This window comes from Chiloscyllium plagiosum, unplaced genomic scaffold (genome assembly GCF_037043375.1).
Source record: "Chiloscyllium plagiosum isolate Xiang-an unplaced genomic scaffold, Cpla_swu_hap1 HiC_scaffold_12, whole genome shotgun sequence".
Taxonomy (NCBI): Eukaryota; Metazoa; Chordata; class Chondrichthyes; order Orectolobiformes; family Hemiscylliidae; genus Chiloscyllium; species Chiloscyllium plagiosum.
The window spans coordinates 55,117,987-55,139,167 of record NW_028270150.1 but is presented as its reverse complement, the minus strand read 5'-3'; the positions used below and the strand labels follow the sequence as shown (position 1 = coordinate 55,139,167).

The window sequence follows — 21,181 nt, the reverse complement described above, 5'->3', positions numbered from 1 at the left end:
GCAGTTGCAGAATCAGGTATCAGCACAAAGAAGGATAATGTATCCTTTATGAGCCCACCCTTTGAGGAAGGATGGGGGAAAGATAGTGGCGTCAACTGGGGAGGGCTAGCAGTCAAAATAACCAGATATGAAGAGAAGGACCCAGGGGAATGGGGTCCTTCTCTGGAGGGACAGGAGAAAGGCCCACAGTCCCATGCTCCTACCCCTCCCCCCCCCCAAACCCCTGACCACGAGGAGGCAACAGCCATCTGCCAACATCACATAAACCACTACCTATGATATTTAATATAAGAGATATAGCTAAGTGTATAGGGGATTGTCAGCCTATGGATGACTCCTGGGGCCTGTTCCAAGCTACAATCAGCAAACCATACACAAGTTAGATAATGAGGTGGAGAAAAATTTAATACTGACATGCCTCCAACCCACTGTACATTCAGCTTTGCCCAAGCCACAAAATATGGCAGAGGGTGCATTAGATGAGTTAAAGGAGGCTGTGCTGATAGAGGAGACTTGGGCATGGACGAGGAGCCTCCCCTATGGCTGCAGTCAGTGGTACGACTCCAGAGGCTCATGGAAGTGTTTTAATGACGATGAAGAAGGGCACTATGCCAGCAATTGTCCAAACTCCCAGACGGGTGGGACGAATCAAACGCTAGTCCAACCTTTGGGACTACAGGGGCCCCAGCCCGTACCACAGAACAATGTGCGACCAATTGAGGCAACAGTCACAATGTAAATTTCAGGATTAAGTTTTTATTCAGTATTAAAACCAGGAGTCAAACAGAAATGCACAAGAAGATACAAGACACCTATTTGGTATTAATGGTGGACATTTGTTTACACATGATAAAGTTTAAGTCATATGACAATACTTTTTTTTCCTATGCAATAATCATCCCTTTTGATAAAGGAGATGATATGCATATCATACATTGTTAATTTTCTGCAAAAGTATATGATGTCCTATTGCAATTATTTCCATATTAGCAACAGCTATCTCCTTGTTTATTGTATAAATACAAACTCACTTCCCTCCATTCTATCTCTTTTTCTTAATTTGGTGGGGAATTAAGGTACTTCTTCAGATTGTTACCTTTAAATAGTCCTACAGACTGAATCCAATTCAACTATTGCATCTAAACCATGGTACATTAATAATGATCCTAAGTATCCCACCATTAGGTGGATAGTTTATGGGGTGCTACTACTGTAATGGACTCTTGTCAAATCAAACAAAAGTTCTATTACTCTGGTATCCATATATGAAATTGGTTGTCAGACATATAGTTGAGTACTTTCTCATTTATTAGCTTCATTACTTCATAATTCATCATATTCTTCTGTTGGGATATGTATACAGGTAAACACAACTGCATATGAGGCACACAGAGGTCTCCAGATCCAGAGGAAGATTTGGAGATTTAGATTGAACAGCATGAAATGGACAGGATGTCCTCAGCTGACTAGACAGTGGAGCACTTGGTACTCAGATTGATAGAATCTGATTGTCGATATATTTATTAACTCAATCTTTCATTCCACCCTACAATTTTCCCAAATGAGACAATTCCTTTTCTATTTCATTTATACATTTGAGTCTACCAAATAATGTATAGATCCAGTCAAGTGGACTCTATCTCTACTATTTCTTTGGCTTGAGTATCTTATGTTTGACAATCTTATAGAATGATTCATGAATCCATACTATGCAGAAGAAATTTACAAGAATGTTGCCAGGATTCAAGGGTTTGAGTTATGGGGAAAGGTTGGTCAAGCTAGGACTTTTTTCTTTAGATCGTAAGAGACTGAGGGGGAATCTTGTAGTAGAGTATAAGATCATGAGAGGCATGGATAGGGTGAATGCACTCAGTCCTTTTCCCAGGATTGGAAAATCGAGGATTAGAGGCATCAGTTAGAAGGGAAATTTGTATTTGTATTATATTTCCACATACAAATCTAACCTTAGTTAGAGGGGAAAGAATAAAAGGGAACCTGAGGGCAACTTTCTTTTACAGAGGGCGGAATGAGTTGCCAGCAGAAATGGTTGAGGCGGCAACATTAACAACATTTAAAAGGCATTTGGACAAATACATGGATAGGAAAAGTTTAGAAGGATATGGGCCAAGTGTAGGGAAGTGGAGTTAACATGGATGGACATTTTGGTTGGTATGGACCAGTTTGGGCTGAAGGGCTTATGATCGTGCTGTAGGACCCTATGACTCTATCTGATAAATTGTAATCCAATATCAAACTATATAGCATAATAGTTAAGCTCAGAAGTTATTAATTCCAATTACATTAAAAGAAATAAAAGTTTTATTCATAAGAGATTAAATAAACCATAATCCTACATATATATGTGCACAACAAAGGCATTTTACAATCTTTTCCAAATTTCTCATTTATGATGCAACAACTCACTAATTGTACTCCATTAACGTCCTCAGTCCGCATTAGGACACAGTTACCACACTAGGCTTGGTAATTACACTGTGTAATAATGACAAGCAGTTGTATTCTTCATTCTAGGACCAACAATGAACCATTGTTTAGAATCACAGTTTGTCTTCTGACTCCGTTAGCACACTGTTTTCACAAACAAATCCACATGCAATCAGTGATACGGGTATCAGCATCATGATGATGTCTCTATGTCTGTTAATCAAACAATGTTAGATTAGTTATCAAATTTTGATCATTCTCCAATAAACAGATTAATTTAATGCCTTCTCATGTCTTTACATTTATTTCTCCGCTCATATATTGTAATAAGTACACAGATGGGCTTGCTTTGTCAACAATAGGAAAACAGCCCCTCTGTTTAGGTTCAAACACACAATGGTTTTAGTTTAACACCATAACATTCTCACTGACTTCATATTCAAACAGTCAGATCATTTTATCAAATCAAATTTTACAGTGGCACGGTGGTTAGCACTACTGCCTCACAGTGCCAGAGATCTGGGTTCAATTCCCGCCTCAGGCGACTCACTGCGTGGAGTTTGCACATCCTCCCACAGTCCAAAAATGTGCAGGTTAGGTGAATTGGCCATGCTAAATTGCCTGTAGTGTTAGGTGTAGGGGAATGGGTCTGGGTGGATGGGGGGGGGGGGGGGGGGGTCGGTGTGGGACTGGTTGGCCCAAAAGGCCTGTTTCCACACTGTAAGTAATCTAATCATTTATTTCAGCTGAATTGTGGTTTCTCAAACTTTTAGGCTACGTCATGATTGATGAAAAATAAAAACCAAAGAACTGCTGTAAATCAGAAACCAAATCAGAAATTGTTGTAAAAATTCAGCAGATCTGGCAGCATCTATGCAGAGAAAGCAGAGTTAACATTTCAGAATTGAAGAAGGGTCACTGGACTCAAAAGGTAAGGTTTATTAACTCTGCTTTCTCTGCATTGATGCTGCCAGACCCATTTCTCTACATTTATTCCTGACTAACGCACTTAACCTACACACCCCTGAACACTATGGACAATTTAGCATGACCAATTCACCTACCTGCACATCTTTGGATTATGGGAGGAAACCCAACCAGACACAGGGAGAATATGCAAACTCCACGCAGACAGTCATCTGAGGCTGGAATCAAACCCAGGTCCCTGGTGCTGTGAGGCAGCAGTGCTAACCACTGAGCCACCATGCTGCTCAATAAGGAAACAGATTCCTGGGAGAGAGGAATCATAGAAACCATACCTTGTGGAAACAGGTCATTTGGCTCTACAAGTCCACACTTATCTGTTCCTAGATAAAGTCTCCAGTATAAAAATAGAGAGGTGCTGCTTCAACTGTACATGGGTTAGTGAAATCGCACCTGGAGTACTGTGTATAATTTTTGTCCCCTTACTTGAGAAGGGATGTAGTTGCATTGGAGGCAGTTCAGACGAGGTTCATTAGATTGTTTCAGAGATGAAGAGACTTTGAGCGGTTTAGGTATATACTCTCTGGAGTTTAGAAGAATGAGAGCAGGTCTAATTGAGGGATGATCAAAGTAGACATAGAAAGGATGGTTCCTCATGCGAGGTAATCCAGAAGTAGAAGTCCTAGTTTTAGGATAAAGGGTAGCAGATTTAAAACAGAGATAAGGAGAAATTAATTCTCTCAAATCATTGGAATTCATGAATCCAGAGGGCAATGGATGCTGGGACATGTATAAAGTTAAGGGGGAGACAGACAGATTCTTAATTAGTAATGGGTTGAAGTGTTACGGAGAGCAGGCAGGAAAGTGGAGTTGAGGTTGAGTTGAGATCAGCCATGATCATATCAAATGGTGGAGGAGGTCAAGGGACTAAATTGTCTATTCCTGTTCCTCATTATTATGTTTTAATCCGGATGCACAAGTACATTTGCATGAATCAACCTCCCCTGTTTTGCCATCCATTGTTGATAAGCCTGCCAAGAGATAGAGTTCATTGTTTATTTGAAGACTGTATCCTGTACACATTGGCAGAAACCACTTTTTAACCACTTTGAACTAGAGAGCAAAAGAATGAAGAAAATTTACACTATTTGTCTTTGCCACTATTACCTTCATTTTCCTCCAGATTCCATTCCACTCCATCTTGACCTTTCACAGTCCCCACACCATGTTTCCATCTTTTCTCAACAGCATACAACTGCTGAACCTCTTTGTGAAGCACATTTTCAAGTTCCTTGTTTTGCTTCAAAAATTCTTTGAAAGTATTCAGACTGTTTATATGCTTTAATAGGACAACGTAGTGAATTAATAATGCAGCAATGTAAACAGGCAACAGAATAATTTTTATTTAGAAACTAAACATGCATAACTTCGAAAAAACCGAAATATTATCCAATGGCAGCATCAAGGAAAGCACAATTGTGAGATGATGCACTGACATCTGTTAAGTAAAATCACATTACATCAGAAGTGAAAATAATCACTGATCATTCCACAATTGCTCAGCACAATGCATAACTCCTCAAATACTGAAGCAGTCTGTGTCCATGTGCAGCAAAACATTGACAATATTCAGACTTGGGCTATCAACTGACATGTAACATTTATGCCACCCAAGTGTCAAGCAAAACCACTTCCAACAAGAGAGAATCTAACCATTGTCCCTTGATGTTCAATGGCAATACAATGTTTGAATTCCCACACTTATCCTGGGGATTCCTATTCACCAGCTATTGGAATACTTGGCAACACAGGAAGAAGAGTGGGAGTATGCCATTCAGCCTATGTTACCCACCCCACCATTCTAGAACATCTAGCTGATCATTTGGTCAATGCCATTGCCCTACACCCCTTAATATCATTGGTCTCAGAAACCAAATGATTTCTGTCTTGAACAGCTCATTGATTGTCCAGCCCTCTGGGACAAAGAATTCCAAACATTCAGCACCCTCTGAGTGAAGAAATTTTGAATCTTAGTCTTAAATAGTGTAGGCATTGTCCTGAGCTTATGTCCACTGCTTTAAGAGTCACCAGCCAGGGGAAACATCTTACCCATACCCACCATGACATGCCCTGTAAGAATTTTGTAAGTTTCACTGACATCACCTGTCATTCTTTGAAACTGTGAAGAACCCAAACATGGTTTTCTTGATCTCATCTCATGAAACAATCCTGCCAACCCATGGATTAATCTGGTGAGTCTCCAATGCACTCCCTTAATGGTAAATATATCCTGTCTTAGATAAGGAGACTGAAACTCTACAGAATACTCCTGGTGAGGCCTCACCAAGATTTTATATATTTGCAGTAAGACATCTTTACTGCTGTACTGAAATACCCTTGAAATGAACGCCAACATACATTTTACCTTTCCTATTGCTTGCTGTCCTGCAGTTTAGCTTTTAGTGACTCATGAACAAGGATATGCAGATCCCTTTGGACACCATATTTCCAAACTTCTCACCATCTAATAAATCTTCTGACTTCTTGTTTTTTTCCCAAGGTGTGCCTGTCTCTTAAGAATGATGTTTATTCCTACTCTCTGCTTTCTGTCAATTCACCAATTCTCAATCCACATTAGAAATTCACCCCAAGCCTTTGTGTTCTCATTTTATTCACTGACCTTTTACATGGAACCTTATCAAAAACCTTCTGAAATTCCAAATGCATTAAATCTACTGGTTATCTTTAGTCATGCTACAAGTAATCTTTTTCAAAACCCCAACAAGTTTGTCATAGATAATTTCTCTTCCATAAATCCATGTTGACCTTGCCCAATTTTGCTATTCCTTTCTAATTTTTCAGGTATCTCATCCTTCAAGAAGATTCTAACATGGGCTCAGTGGTTAGTATTGCTGCCTCACAGCGTCAGGGAACTCGGTTCGATTCTACCTTCAGGTGACTGTCTGAGTGCAGTTTCATTATAGTCCAACAGGTTTATTTGAAATATGTGACTTCACCTGATGAAGGAGCAGCACTGCGAAAGTTTGTGATTTCAAATAAACTGTTGGACTATGACCTTGTGCCATGTGACTTCTGATTTTGTCCACTCCAGTCCAACACTGGCACCTCCACATCATGTGTGGAATTTGTGCATTGTCTCAATGTCAGTATGGGTTTCTTCCAGAAGCTCCAGTTTCCTCTCACAGTCCAAAGATGTGCAGTTAGGTAGATTGGTCATGCTAAATTCCCCATAGTGCCCAGGGATGTGCAAGATAGGTGGATTAGCCATGGGAAATGCAGGGTTACATGGAGAGGGTAAGGGGGTGGGGCTGGGAGGAATGCTGTTTGGAGTTTTGGTGTGGGCTTCATGGGCCAAATGGCCTAATTCCACACTGTCTAGATTCTACGATTTTCCTCACTACCAGCATCAAACTGAAGGTCTCCATTCTCTTCTTAAATAACAGGATTACATTTGTCATCTTCCACTCAGCAAGAACATTTCCATAATCTGTTTCAGAATCCAGAAACAAAATATAATACACCACCTCTATTGTTAGTTCCTTCAACACTCTGGGTGAAGCTCATCCGGTCCAGGATATTTATCAACCTCAATCCAACTAATCTTTCAAGTACCACTTCTTTATTAATACTAATTTCTTTCAGCTCTTCATTCGTACAAAATCCTTGGTTGAGAGAATTTTCTGTCTCTTTGTATGTGAAAACAGATGCCAGTAACTATTTAGTATCTCGTCATTTCTCCTGTCCCCACCTACAATGAGGACATCTATCCTTATTAACATTTCTCCTTTCATGTACCAATAGAAGCTTTTACAGTCTGCCTTTATGTTCTTTGCTAGCTAGTATTCATATTTTCTTTTCCTTTATCAGTTTCTTGGTCCTCCTTTTTGGGCCCTAAACTGTTCCCAATCCTCAGACTAACCAACATTTCTGATATGCTTATAAACCACTTCCTTTGATCTTTGAGTTCTCTTATTAATCATGGTTGATTCACCTTTTCTTTTGGATGATTGTACCTTAGAGGAATGTGGAGAAAGTGAGGACTGCAGATGCTGGAGATCAGAGCTGAAAAATGTGTTGCTGGAAAAGCGCAGCAGGTCAGGCAGCATCCAAGGAGCAGGAGAATCGACGTTTCGGGCATAAGCCCTTCTTCTGGAATGAGGAGGGTGTGCCAAGCAGGCTAAGATAAAAGGTAGGGAGGAGGGATTTGGGGAAGGGGCGTTGGGAATGCGATAGGTAGAAGGAGGTTAAGGTGAGGGTTAAGAGGGGAGGGGGCGGAGAGGCTGAGAAGAAGATTGCAGGTCAAGAAGGCGGTGCTGAGTCCAATGGTTGAGACTGAGATAAGGTGGGGGGAGGGGAAATGAGGAAGCTGGAGAAATATGCATTCATCCCTTGTGTTGGAGGGTTCCTAGGCGGAAGATGAGGTGCTCTTCCTCCAGGCGTCGTGTTGCCATGGTCTGGCGATGGAGGAGGCCAAGGACCTGCATGTCCTTGGCAGAGTGGGGAGGGGGAGTTAAAGTGTTCAGCCACGGGGCGGTTGGGTTGGTTGGTGCGGGTGTGCCAGAGGTGTTCTCTGAAACGTTCCACAAGTAGGCGGCCTGTTTCCCCAATATAGAGGAGGCCACATCAGGTGCAACGGATGCAGTAAATGATGTGTGTGGAGGTGCAGGCGAATTTGTGACGGATATGGAATTATCCGTTGGGGCCTTGGAGGGAAGTGAGGGGGGGAGGGGTGGGCGCAAGTTTTGCATTTCTTGCGGTTGCAGGGGAAGGTGCCGGGAGTGGAGGTTGGGTTGGTGGGAGGTGTGGACCTGACGAGGGAGTCACGGAGGGAGTGGTCTTTCTGGAATGCTGATAGGGGAGGGGAGGGAAATATATCCTTGGTGGTGGGGTCTGTTTGGAGGTGGCGGAAATGACAAAGGATGATACGATGTATCTGGAGGTTGTTGGGGTGGTGGGTGAGGACCAGTGGGGTTCTGTCCTGGTGGTGATTGGAGGGACGGGGTTCAAGGGCGGAGGAGCAGGAAGTGGAGGAGATGCAGTGAAGAGCATCGTCAACCACGTCTGAGGGGAAATTGCGGTCTTTGAAGGAGGCCATCTGGGTTGTTCGGTATTGGAATTGGTCCTCCTGGGAGCAGATGTGGCGGAGGTGAAGGAATTGGGAATATGGGATGATGTTTTTACAGGGGGCAGGGTGGGAGGAGGTGTAATCTAGGTAGCTGTGGGGGTTGGTCAGTTTATAGTAAATGTCCGTGTTGAGTCGGTCGCCCAAGATAGAAATGGAGAGGTCTAGGAAGGGGAGGGAGGAGTCTGAGACGATCCAGGTAAATTTGAGGTCGGGGTGGAAGATGTGAGTAAAGTGGATGAACTGTTCAACCTCCTCGTGGGAGCACGAGGTAACGCCGATACAGTCATCGATGTAGCGGAGGAAAAGGTGGGGGTGGTGCCAGTGTAGCTGCGCAAGATGGACTGTTCCACATATCCTACGAAGAGGCAGGCATAGCTGGGGCCCATGCGGGTGCCCATGGCTACTCCTTTGGTTTGGAGGAAGTGGGAGGATTGGAAAGAGAGGTTGTTCTGAGTGAGGACCAGTTCAGTCAGTCGAAGGAGGGTGTCAGTTAAAGGATACTGGTTGGTTCGGCGGGAAAGGAAGAAGTGGAGGGCTTTGAGGCCTTCGTGATGGGGGATGGAGGTGTATAGGGACTGGATGTCCATGGTGAAGGTAAGGCGTTGGGGGCCGGGGAAGCGAAAATCAGTGAGGAGGTGGAGGGTGTGGGTGGTGTCCCGAACGTAGATGGGGAATTCTTGGACTAAGGGGGACAGGACTGTGTCGAGGTATGTAGAGATGAGTTCGGTGGGGCAGGAGCAGGCTGAGACGATGGGTTGGCCGGGACAGTCAGGTTTGTGGATTTTGGGCAGGATGTAGAACCGGACGGTGCGGGGGTTGTGGGACTATGAGGTTGGAGGCGGTGGATGGGAGATCCCCCGAGGTGATGAGGTTATGGATGGTCTGGGAGATGATGGTTTGGTGGTGGGAGGTGGGGTCATGGTCAAGGGGGCAGTAGGAGGAGGTTTCCGCAAGCTGGCGTTTAGCCTCAGCAGTGTAAAGATCGGTGCGCCAAACTACCACTGCGCCTCCCTTGTCTGCCGGTTTGATAGTGAGGTTGGGGTTGGAGCGGAGGAAGTGGAGGGCTGCACGAGGAATGTACCTATTGTTCACATTGTTGCATTTATTTAAAAAGTGACCACTTCCTTTCTTACCATCAAATCTTTTACTGCATTTTCCCAATCCACTCTAGCCAATCTATTCCTCTCATCCTCATAGTTTCCTTTACTTAGGTATTAAACGCAGTTTATAATGAACTATGTTACCTTCAAACAGCATGTAAAATTCCATTATATCATGGTCGTTATTTTGCAAATGTTCCTTTCCAGCAAAGTTATTAATTATCCATTTCTCATTATATGACAACACATCCAAAAATAGCTCGATTCCTAGTTGACTCAAGATACTATTCCTTACACAGTTTCTTACAGTCACTAATTCATTCTCCATTGCATCAGTGCTGACTTAGTTAGCCCAGTCTATACTAAAATTGCCAGTAATATTGTATTACCCACAATTCCTGCTTCTTTATATTCCTGATTTATAGCATGCCTAGTATTACAATTAGTATTACATTTGGTATTCCACAAAAAACTCCACAATGTTTGCTTCCATTTACTGTTAATTAGCTCCACCCAAGTGGATTCTATATCTTGATTGTTTGGTCAAAGATCCACTCATTCTAATGTACCAATATCATCTCTTATTAAGAATGCAGCCCAACCTCTCTTCCTTTTTGTCCAGCTCTCCTTATTGCAAAACATTCTTAGATAATTAGTTCCCAATCTCATCAATTTTTAACGAATGCTGTAGAAATTCAGATAGAGCGTCATTCAGTTTCTTAACATTATTTTCTATTTGACAGCAGTTCAGAGGCTGGGAGTTCTGTGGTGAATAACTCACCTCCTGACTGACTCCTCAAAGCCAGCAAGCAAGTTACAAGGCACAAATCAGGCCTGTGATAGAATAGTTTCCATTCACCTGGATAAGTGCAACTCTAACACATTCAAGAAGCTTAACATGATCCGAGACAAAGCAGCCCATTTGACTGGCATCCAATTCACTACCACAAGTGTGTACTATCCAAAAGATGCACTATAATAACAAACCAAGACTCCTTCAACAGCTTCTTCCAAACCCATGACCTCTAATACCTGGAAGGACAAAGGTCACAGATGCATGGGAACACCATCACCTCAATGTTTTCCCTCAAAATTGTACACAATCCTGACTCAGAGCTATACTGCTTGGTCCTTCACTGTTGCAGGGTCAAAACCCTGGAACTCCTTTCCTAAGAGCATTATGGATGTACCCATTCTTTATGAATTGCACAGGGAGGTATGGCATGGTGGTTATGAAATTGCACTAGTCATCCAGAGGCCTAGGTAATCGCTTTAGGGACATGAGCTCAAATCCCACCATGGTGGCTGCTGGGATTTAAATTCAAGCAATAAATCCACAATTAGAACAAGTCTAATGATGACCATGAAATCAGTATGAATTGTTGTAAAAACTCACCTGTTCCACTAACTTCACCGACTATCAATGATACAAATACCTCAGCAAGCGGCCCAGCAATCACTTCCCCAGCTTCCCACAGAGTTCTAGGGGACACCTAATCAGGTCATGGGGATTTATCCACTTTTATACATTTCAAGACATCAGCACTTCCTCCTCTGTAATATGGACATTTTTCAAGAGGTCACCAACTATTTCCCCACATTCTGTAACTTCCATGTCCTTCTCCACAGTAAACACTGATGCAAACTACTTGTTTAGTATCTCCCCCATCTCCTGCAGCTTCACACAAAGGTTGCCTTTCAGGGCCTTATTCACTCCCTAGTTTCACTTTTGTCCTTAATGTATTTGTAAAAACCCTTTGGATTTTCCTTAATTCTATTTGCCAAAGCTATCTCATGTCCCCTTTTTGCCCTCGTGATTTCCCTCTTAAGTATACTCCTAATGCCTTTATACTCGTCTAAGGATTCACTTGGTTTCTCCTGTCTATAACAACATATGCTTCCTTCTTCTTCTTAACCAAATGCTCAATTTCTCTCATCATTCAGCATTCCCTACACTACCAGCCTTTCCTTTCACCCTAACAGGAATATACTTTCTCTGGATTCTCGTTATCTCATTTTTGAAGGCTTCCCATTTTCCAGCCGTCCCTTCACCTGCAAACATCTGCCTCCAATTAGCCTTTCTCCAATTTAGAACTTCAACTTTTAGATCTGGTCTATCCTTTTCCATCACTATTTTAAAACGAATATAATTATGGTCGCTGGCCCCAAAGTGCTCCCCCACTGACACCTCAGTCACCTGCCCTGCCTTAATTCCCAAGAGTATGTCAGGTTTTGCACCTTCTCCAGTAGTTACATCCACAAACTGAATCAGAAAATGTTTCTTGTACACTCTTAATAAATTCCTCTCCATCTAAACCCTTAACACTGTGGCAGTTCCATCTATTTTGGTTAAGTTAAAATCCCCTACCATAACTACCCTATTATTCTTACAGATAGCTGAGATCTCCTTACAATTTTGTTTCTCAATTTCCCTCTGACTATTGGGTGGTCTATAATACAATCCCAATAAGGTGATCATCCGTTTCTTATTTCTCAGTTCTTCCCAAATAATTTCCCTGAATGTATTTCTGGGAATATCCTCCCTCAGCATAGCTGTAATGCTATCCCTTATCAAAAACGCCACTCCCCCTCCTCTCTTGCCTCCCTTTCTATCCCTCCTGTAGCATTTGTATCCTGGAACATTAAGCTGCCAGTCCTGACCATTTCTGAGCCATGTTTCTATAAATGCTTTAATATCCCAGTCCCATGTTCCTAACCAAGCCTTGAGTTCATCTGCCTTCCCTGTTAGGCCTTTTGCATTGAAATAAATGCAATTTAATTTATCAGGCCTTCCTTGTTCCTGCCTGCCCTGACCGTTTGACTCACTTCCTTTCTCAACTGTACCAGTCTCAGATTGATCTTTTTGTTCAGTATCTCCCTGGACCCCCCCCCGCCACCTTACTAGTTTAAATCGTCCTGAGCAGCTCTAGAAAATCTCCCTGCCAGTAAATTAGTCCTGTTCTAATTCAGATGCATTCCACCCATCTTGTACAGGTCACTTCTATCCCAAAATAGATTCCAATGATCCAAAAATGTGAATCCTTCTCCCGTACACCAGCTCCTCAGCCATGCATTCATTTGCTCTATACTCCTATTCCTACCCTCACTAGCTCGTAGCACTGGGAGTATTCCAGGTATTACTCGAGGACATCCTTTTCAAATTCCTGTCTAACTTTCTATATTCTCCCTTCAGAATCTCATCCTTTTCCCTTCCTATGTCATTGGTACCAGTGTGTACAATGACCTCCTGCTGGTCCCTCTCCCCTTTGAGAACATTCTGCACCCTCTCTGTGACAACCTTGATCCTGGCACCAGGGAGGCAACACACCATTCTGATTTTTCGCTGCTGGTTGCAGAAACGTCTGTCTGTGCTTCTGACTAGAGAGTTCCCTAACACAATTGATCATTTGGAACCCAACATGCCCCTCATTACATGAGGTACCAGAAACTTGTCTGTTCACGCTACATTCCCCTGAAAGTCCATCACCCCCTACATTTTCCAAAACATCATATTCGTTTGAAATGGGGATAGCCATAGAAGACTCCTGTACTTCCTGCCTACCTCTCCTATCATTTTTAGAGTTAAGCCATCTACTTGACTGTACTTGCAGCTTTTCGCCCTCCCTGTAATTGCCATCCATCACACCCCCTTGCTCTTGTAAATTCCTCATTGCCTCTAACTGTGGCTCCAACCGATCCATTTGATCTGACAGGATTCACAACCAACGACATTTATTGCGGATATAATCATCAGTAACCCGTAAACTCTTTCGAAACTCCCACATCTGACAAGAAGAGCATACCACTCTTCTAATGGCCATTTTGTTCCTTCCAATCAACAGACACAGAAAATAGCACTGTCTTATTGCTCTACAAAATATTGCTCATTCCTGAAGAAGGGCTTATGCCCGAAACGTCGATTCTCCTGCTCCTTGGATGCTGCCTCACCTGCTGTGCTTTTCCAGCAACACATTTATCAGCTCTGATCTCCAGCATCTACAGTCCTCACTTTCTCCTAAAATATTGCTCCTGACTAACTTAACACTTATGGCTTATATTTTTAAAAGCTTAATCAAGAGACAGATCCCAATAAAAACACGCAATCAAGAAAGGACCCACTCTACTCACTATTGTAGATATACAGCATGACTATACTTAAAACTATTCATAGAGTCAGAGTGTCATAGAGATGTACAGCATGAAAACAGACCCTTTGGTCCATCTCGTCCATGCCGACCAGATATCCCAACCCAATCTAGTCCCACCTGCCAGCAGCCGGCCCATATCCCTCCAAACCCTTCCTATTCATACACCGATCCAAATGCCTTTTAAATGTTGCAATTGTACCAGCCTCCACCACTTCCTCTAACAGTTCATTCCATACACATACCACCCTCTGTGTGAAAAGGTTGTCCCTTAGGTCTCTTTTATATCTTTCCCCTCTCATCTTAAACCTATGCCCTCTAGTTCTGGACTCCCCCACCCCAGGGAAAAGACTTTGACTATTTACCCTCTCCATGCCCCTAATAATTTTGTAAACCTCTATAAGGTCACCCCCTCAGCCTCCGACGCTGAGGGGAATACAGCCCCAGCCTGTTCAGCGTCTCCCTATAGCTCAAATCCTCCAACCCTGGCAACATCATTGTAAATCTTTTCTGAACCCTTTCAAGTTTCACCACATTTTTCTGATAGGAAGGAGACCAGAATTGCATGCAATATTCCAATAGTGGTCTAACCAATGTCCTGTACAGCTGCAACATGACCTCCCAACTCCTGTACTCCATACTCTGACCAAAAAAGGAACGCCTTCCTCACTATCCTATCTACCTGTGACTCCACTTTCAAGGAGCTATGAACCTGCGCTCCAAGGTCTTTTTGTTCAGCAACACTCCCTAGGACCTTACCATGAAGTGTATAAGTCCTGCTGAGATTTGCTTTCCCAAAATGCAGCAACTCACATTTATCTGAATTAAACTCCAACTGCCACTTCTCAGCCCATTGACCCATCTGATCAAGATCCTGTTGTAATCTGAGGTAACCTTCTTCGCTGTCCACTACACCTCCAATTTTGGTGTCATCAGCAAACCTACTAACTATACCTCTTCTGCTCGCATTCAAATCATTTGTACGAATGATGAAAAGTAGCGGTCCCAGCTCCAATCCTTGTGACACTCCACTGGTCAAAGGCCTCCAGTCTGAAAACAACCCTCTACCACCACCCTCTGTCTTCTACCTTTGGGCCAGTTCCGTATCCAAGTGACTGGTTCACCCTGTATTCTGTGAGATCTAACCTTGCTAAGCAGTCTCCCATGGGGAACCTTGTCAAACGCCTTACTGAAGTCCATATAGATCACATCTACCACTCTGCCCTCAACAATCCTCTTTGTTACTTCTTCAAAAAACTCAATCAAGTTTGTGAGACACAATTTCCCACGCACAAAGCCATGTTGACTATCCCTAATCAGTCCTTGCCTTTCCAAATACATGTACATCCTGTCCCTCAGGATTCCCTCCATTAACGTGCTCACCACCTATGTCAGGCTCACTGGTCTATAGTTCCCTGGCTTGTCGTTACCACCGTTCTTAAACAGTGGCATCACCTTAGCCAACTCTAGTATTCTGGCACCTCACCTGTGATGATACAAATATCTCAGTAAGAGGCCCAGCAATCACTTCTCTAGCTTCCCACAGAGTTCTAGGGTACACCTGATCAGGTCCTGGAGATTTATCCAGCTTAATGTGTTTCAAGACATCCAGTACTTCCTCTTCTGTAATATAGACATTTTTCAAGATGTCACCATCATATTCCCTCCATTCTGTATCTTCCATGTCATTTTCGACAGTAAATACTGATACAATATACTCATTTAGTATCTCCCCCATTTTCTGCGGCTCCACACAAAGGCCGCCTTGCTGATCTTTGAGGAGCCCTATTCTGTCCCTAGTTACCCTTTTGTCCTTAATGTATTTGTAAAACCCCTTTGGATTCTCCTCAATTCTATTTGCAAAAGCTATCTCATGTCCCCTTTTTGCCCTCCTGATTTCCCTCTTAAGTATACTCCTACTGCCTTTATACTCTTCTAAGGATTCACTCGATCTGTCCCATCTATACCAGACATATGCTTCCTTCTTTTTCTTAACCAAACCCTCAATTCCTTTTGTCATCCAGCATTCCCTATACCTACCAGCCTTTCCCTTCACCCTAACAGGAATATACTTTCTCTGGATTCTCGTTAACTCATTTCTGAAGGCTTCCCATTTTCCAGCTGTCCCTTTACCTGCGAACATCTGCCCCCAATCAGCTTTTGAAAGTTCTTGCCTAATACCGTCAAAATGGCCTTTCTCCAATTTAGAACTTCAACTTTTAGATCTGGTCTATCTTCTTCCATCACTATTTTAAATCTAATAGAATTATGGTCGCTGGCCCCAAAATGCTCCCTCACTGACACCTCAGTCACCTGCCCTGCCTTATTTCCCAAGAGTAAGTTTTGCACCTTCTCTAGTCGGTCCATCCACATACTGAAGCAGAAAATTTTTCTTGTACACAAATTTCTCTCCATCTAAACACTCAATCTGAGACTGGTACAGTTGAGAACAGAAGAGAGTCAAACAGCCAGGGCAAGCATGGACAAGGTAGGACTAATAAATTAAACTGCATTTATTTCAATGTAAGGGGCCTAACAGGGAAGGCGGATGAACTCAGTGCATGGTTAGGAACATGGGACGAGGATATCATAGCAATTACGGAAACATGGCTCAGGGATGGGCAGGACTGGCAGCTTAATGTTCCAGGATACAAATGCTACAGGAGGGATAGAAAGGGAGGCAAGAGAGGAGGGGGGAGTAGTGTTTTTGATAAGGGATAGCATTACAGCTTTACTAAGGGAGAATATTCCCAGAAATACATTCAGGGAAGTTATTTGGGTGGAACTGAGAATTAAGAAAGGGATGATCACCTTATTGGGATTGTATTATAGACCCCCTAATATTCAGAAGGAAATAGAGAAACAAACTTGTAAGGAGATCTCAGTTATCTGTAAGAATAGTAGGGTGGTTATGGTAGAGGATTTTAACTTTGCAAACATAGACTGGGACTGCCATAGTGTTAAGGGTTTAGATGGTGAGGAATTTATTAAGTGTGTACAAGAAAAATCTTCTGATTCAGTAGGTCGATGTCCCTACCAGAGAAGGTGCAAATAAATATTCATAGATCTGTTTCTGTGCTGTGACATCTCCCAAACAGGTTCATCCAAGATCAGTTGTGAAATTTGCTGTTTATTAAGTTTTCTTCATTTCTTTAAAATCATAAACGTAATTATCATACCTGAACATCTAAAGCCTCTTGTTCTTCCATTGTGAAACACAGCTCCTGTATCCATTCTCTAAGTAGTTCTAATTCAGCATTTAAGATCTCTCCAGTATCTATCTCATCTGTAAACTTCAGTGCATCCACTCCGTCAGTTTCCATTAGCTGAACTTGCCAATCTGATGATGCAACCTATTGATCCAAAAATAGAATCTGTCTCAAATTATACATTACATTTTATATTATGAATTCTTCATATTTAATATTCTTGAGAACTTGAGTTTTGAAACATTAGGGAAATATTTATTTATTTCAAGTTGAATTAGAATCCCTAAAGTGTGGAATCAGGCCCTTCAGCCCGAAAAGTGCACACCAACCCTCTGGAGAGTATCCCACACAAACCCATTCCCAATTACTCTACATTTACCCTGACTAATTCATCTAACCTACACATCCCAGAACACTATGGGGAGCCTAGCATGACTAATTCACCTAACCTGCATATCTTTGGATTGCGGGAGGAAACCGGAGCACACTGGTATGGGGAGAATGTGAAAACTCCACACAGTCACCCAAGGCTGGAATTGAACCCAGGACCCTGGCACTGTGAGGCAGCAGTGCTAAGCACTGAGCCACCTTTACCTGGATTATTTTATTTTAAGACGGTCAATGAAGTGGCACATTGGAAATTTTAAGAACAAATTCTGAGAAATCACATAAGTAATTGCTAACTAGTGAGGCTAACTGATTGGCTTCATCTGCCTGGATGCTTTAATGCTGCCTTGCTTGGTTATCATTATGGATAGGCCTCCTGAGGGAAAGGCTGTCCAACTCATCTCTCTGCATTTTTGTAACATCTTTGTCATGAGTCCATTGTGAAATCTGATTATACTCTTGAAGAGCAGCTGGAAGATTTCTTGATGCTGTGTTTCCTCAGTTAGCTGTACCTGCCAAGACCCAAGAGATAACTGCATGTCTAAAGTCAGAATGATAGGATTAAAAGCCATCTGAAATTGCAGCACCTAATATTTTCTCCAACAAAATCATCCATTATTGGTCAATGGGTTTTTTTAACCCACAGCATGAATCCTTGCAGATAGCAACTCATTTCTTCCCCTTTACCTGGTATGTAGGGGTGTGTTAACCAGTTTTGCAACTTTGTTGAATAATCTTGTTTTACAATAAATCAATCATTTTTAAGGTCTGTGAAGAAACTTACAGAATATTACTCTCAGTCTTATATGGAGAAAGCATACAACTGGTCAATTGGGAACTGGGTAAGTAGTTTATGTTGTGACCTTTGGAGTAGTGGGGTTAGAAAGGAACAGAGCACTCTTCCCATCTAAGCTACAACATTATTTTGTTCACATTTAATCTCTAGTGTTAGTTATTACTGTAAATATGTAGCTCATAAATGGCACAAAGTTTTATTTTTATTTTGTAGATTAGTCACTCATGTTTATACAACCTAACCCCATAAATGAACCCTTTAAGCCTTATTATCATTCTGTTAAATTTGTGCTGCACCCCCTCTTAGACCAATATATTCAGACACACACAGATGCTCAGAGTCGTCATTATGGATGTTCCATAATGATTTCTAACCATTATTCACCATTCCCTTTGTGCATTAGTTGGTAGCTGTAAATTACAGGTGATATTGGATGGCAAATGTCTGATTTTTGCAAATCCAATTGGCTACTGTTCACCATGTGACTGATTAAATGGTTCGCATTGACCAGAAACTCTATTCTCCACTTTTGATATTTCCTACTTCTCCTCACCACCTTCGTCTCTCAGTATCTATATTTTGTTTTCCTTGGTTTCGATTTCAGTAAGAATTCATATGTAACATATAATCATTAACAGCTCATTAACAGGTCTGTGCCCTGTGTGCTTCACAACCATTATCACTCCATTTCTCATAAAAACAAAGAATTGTAGATGCTGGAAATCTGAAACAAAAACAGAGAGCACTGGAGAAACACAACAGGCCCAGCAGCTTCTGTTGATAATTTAATTAAATGGAGTTTAATTGAGATAAATTCGAGGTGTTGCACTTTATTAAGGCAAACCAGGGCAGGACTTATACAGCAGGATCCTGGGGAGTGTTGCTGAACAAAGAGACCTAACAATGCAGGTGCATTGCACCTTAAAAGTGGAATTACAGGTAGATTAGATTAGATTCCCTACAGTGTGGATACAGGCCCTTCAACCCAACACCAACCCTCCGAAGAGTAACCCACCCCATATGAAGAAAAACACCTTTGACCACAAGTCCATTAGGAAGTGGTCAGCACGTAGTGTCCTTGAGACTCTTCGGGAAAAGGAGAGGGCAGATCCTGTCGAGCGGTTCCCTGAGCAGACTGTCAAAGCCATTTGGCAGAATGCCTCATCGCCAGAACTTTCCAACAAGCACCAAGACATGGCTTGGCTGGTGGTGAGAAGGGCTCTGCCTGTGAGATCATTTATGCACGCCCGGATTCTCTGCCGCACCGCACGCTGCCCTCGAAGCGGCTGCGTGACGCGGGACTCCGTGCTCTACGGCCTGTTCCCCGGGACGCACACCGAGACGAACATCAACTGTGCCTGGAGGATCATCAACTCGGTGAAGGACGCTCTCTGGGTGATCCAAAACCTGTTGATCTTCCAGCTGAAGGAGTTGACCCCGACTGAGTGTTGCAGACTGGCACATTCCAAGGTCCAGGACTACGTGTTGAGGGACGCGCTGAAGCTTGGGGCAGCTGCCGCCAAAGCGCGGTGGGGAAAGACCACCGTCTAACATTTGCCTGCCTAAGAAGAACAGGGGGCCCACGCAGTCATTTGGGCTCCACTGGCGCCTCAGCTCAATGTAATCGCACCAACCTGTGAATAGGAATGATTATCCTGTTTCGATACGCAAAGAAATTGAATGTTTACAGAATGATGAATGTCTAATTGTATAGATTAAATATATATGAATAAAGTATATTTTTGAAAAATAAAAAAGAAACCCACCCCATACCTATTTCCCTCTGACTAATGCAATGGGCAATTTAGCATGGCCAATTCACCTGGACTGCACATCTTTAGACTGTGGGAGGAAACCAGAGCACCCAGAGCAAACCCACGCAAACACAGGGAGAATGTGCACACTCCACACAGACAGTCAACCGAGGCTGGAATTGAACCTGGATTCCTGGTGCTGTGACGCAGCAGTGCTAACCACTGAGCCACCGTGCCATAGGCAGTTAGGGTGTTGAAGAAGGCACATTACCTTCATTGGTCAGAACATTGAATATAGGAGTTGGAATGTCATGTTGCGGCTGTACAGGACATGGGAGGCCACTTTTAAAATACTATGTACAATGCTGGTTACTCTTCCATACGAAGGATGTTGTTAAACTTGAGAGGGTGTAGAAAAGATTTACAAGGATGTTGCCTTGACTGGAGGGTTTGAGTTATTTTGTAGAATCCCTACAGTGTGGAAACAAGCTATTTGGCTCAACAAGTCCACACCGACCCTCCAAAGATCATCCCACCCAGACCCATTCCCCTACCCTTTTACTCTACATTTCCCAGGATTAATCCACCTAGCCTACACATCCCTGAACACTATGGGCAGTTTAACATGGCCAATTCACCTAACCTGCACATCTTTGGACTGTGGGAGGAAACCAGGCTACCCGGAGGAAACCCATGCAGACATGGAGAGAATGTGTAAACTCCACACAGACTGTCACCCAAGGCTGGAATCAAACCCTGTGGCTGTGAGGCAGCAGTGCTAACCACTGAGTCATCATGTGGAGAGGCTGAATAGGCTTGGGCTTTCTTCCCTGGAGAATCGGAGGCTGAGGAGTGACCTTATAGAGGTTTATAAAATCATTTGGGGTTTGAATAGGGTGAATAGCCGAAGTCTTTTTCCTAGGGTGGGTGGTCAAAAACTGGAAGCCTTCAGTTTAAGGTGAGAGGGGAAAGATTTAAAAAGGACCGGAGGGGTAACCTTTAACGCAGAAGGTGATGTATGTATGGAATGAGTTGCTAGAGGGAATGGTGGAGGCTGGTAAAATGACAACATTTAAAAGGCATCTGGATGGGTATATGAATAGGAAGGGTTTAGAGAGTGATATGGGCCAAATGATGGCAAATGAGACCAGGTCAAATTGGGATGTCTGGTTAGTCTAGTTGAGTTGGATTGAAGGGTCTGTTTCTGTTCTGTATGAATATGCTGTATGAGAGAATAACATAGTTGATGTTTCGAGTATAGTGATCCTTCATCAA

The 21,181-nt window shown here is 42.8% G+C and overlaps 1 protein-coding gene across 2 annotated transcripts in view; it reads right to left on the bottom strand.

The window, feature by feature from the left end:
- Positions 1-740: 740 nt before the first annotated feature.
- LOC122555135 (uncharacterized protein CXorf38-like) overlaps positions 741-21,181 on the bottom strand; it is a 58,281-nt gene continuing 37,840 nt past the window's right edge. For both annotated transcript variants that reach the window (XM_043700844.2, XM_087992837.1), the window contains 3 exons: positions 16,940-17,113; positions 4,537-4,708; positions 741-2,658 (listed from right to left, as the gene is read on the bottom strand). In XM_043700844.2, the coding sequence (XP_043556779.2) occupies positions 2,639-2,658; positions 4,537-4,708; positions 16,940-17,113 (366 nt within the window). In that variant the 3' untranslated portion in view covers positions 741-2,638. The remainder of the gene's footprint in view (positions 2,659-4,536; positions 4,709-16,939; positions 17,114-21,181) is intronic.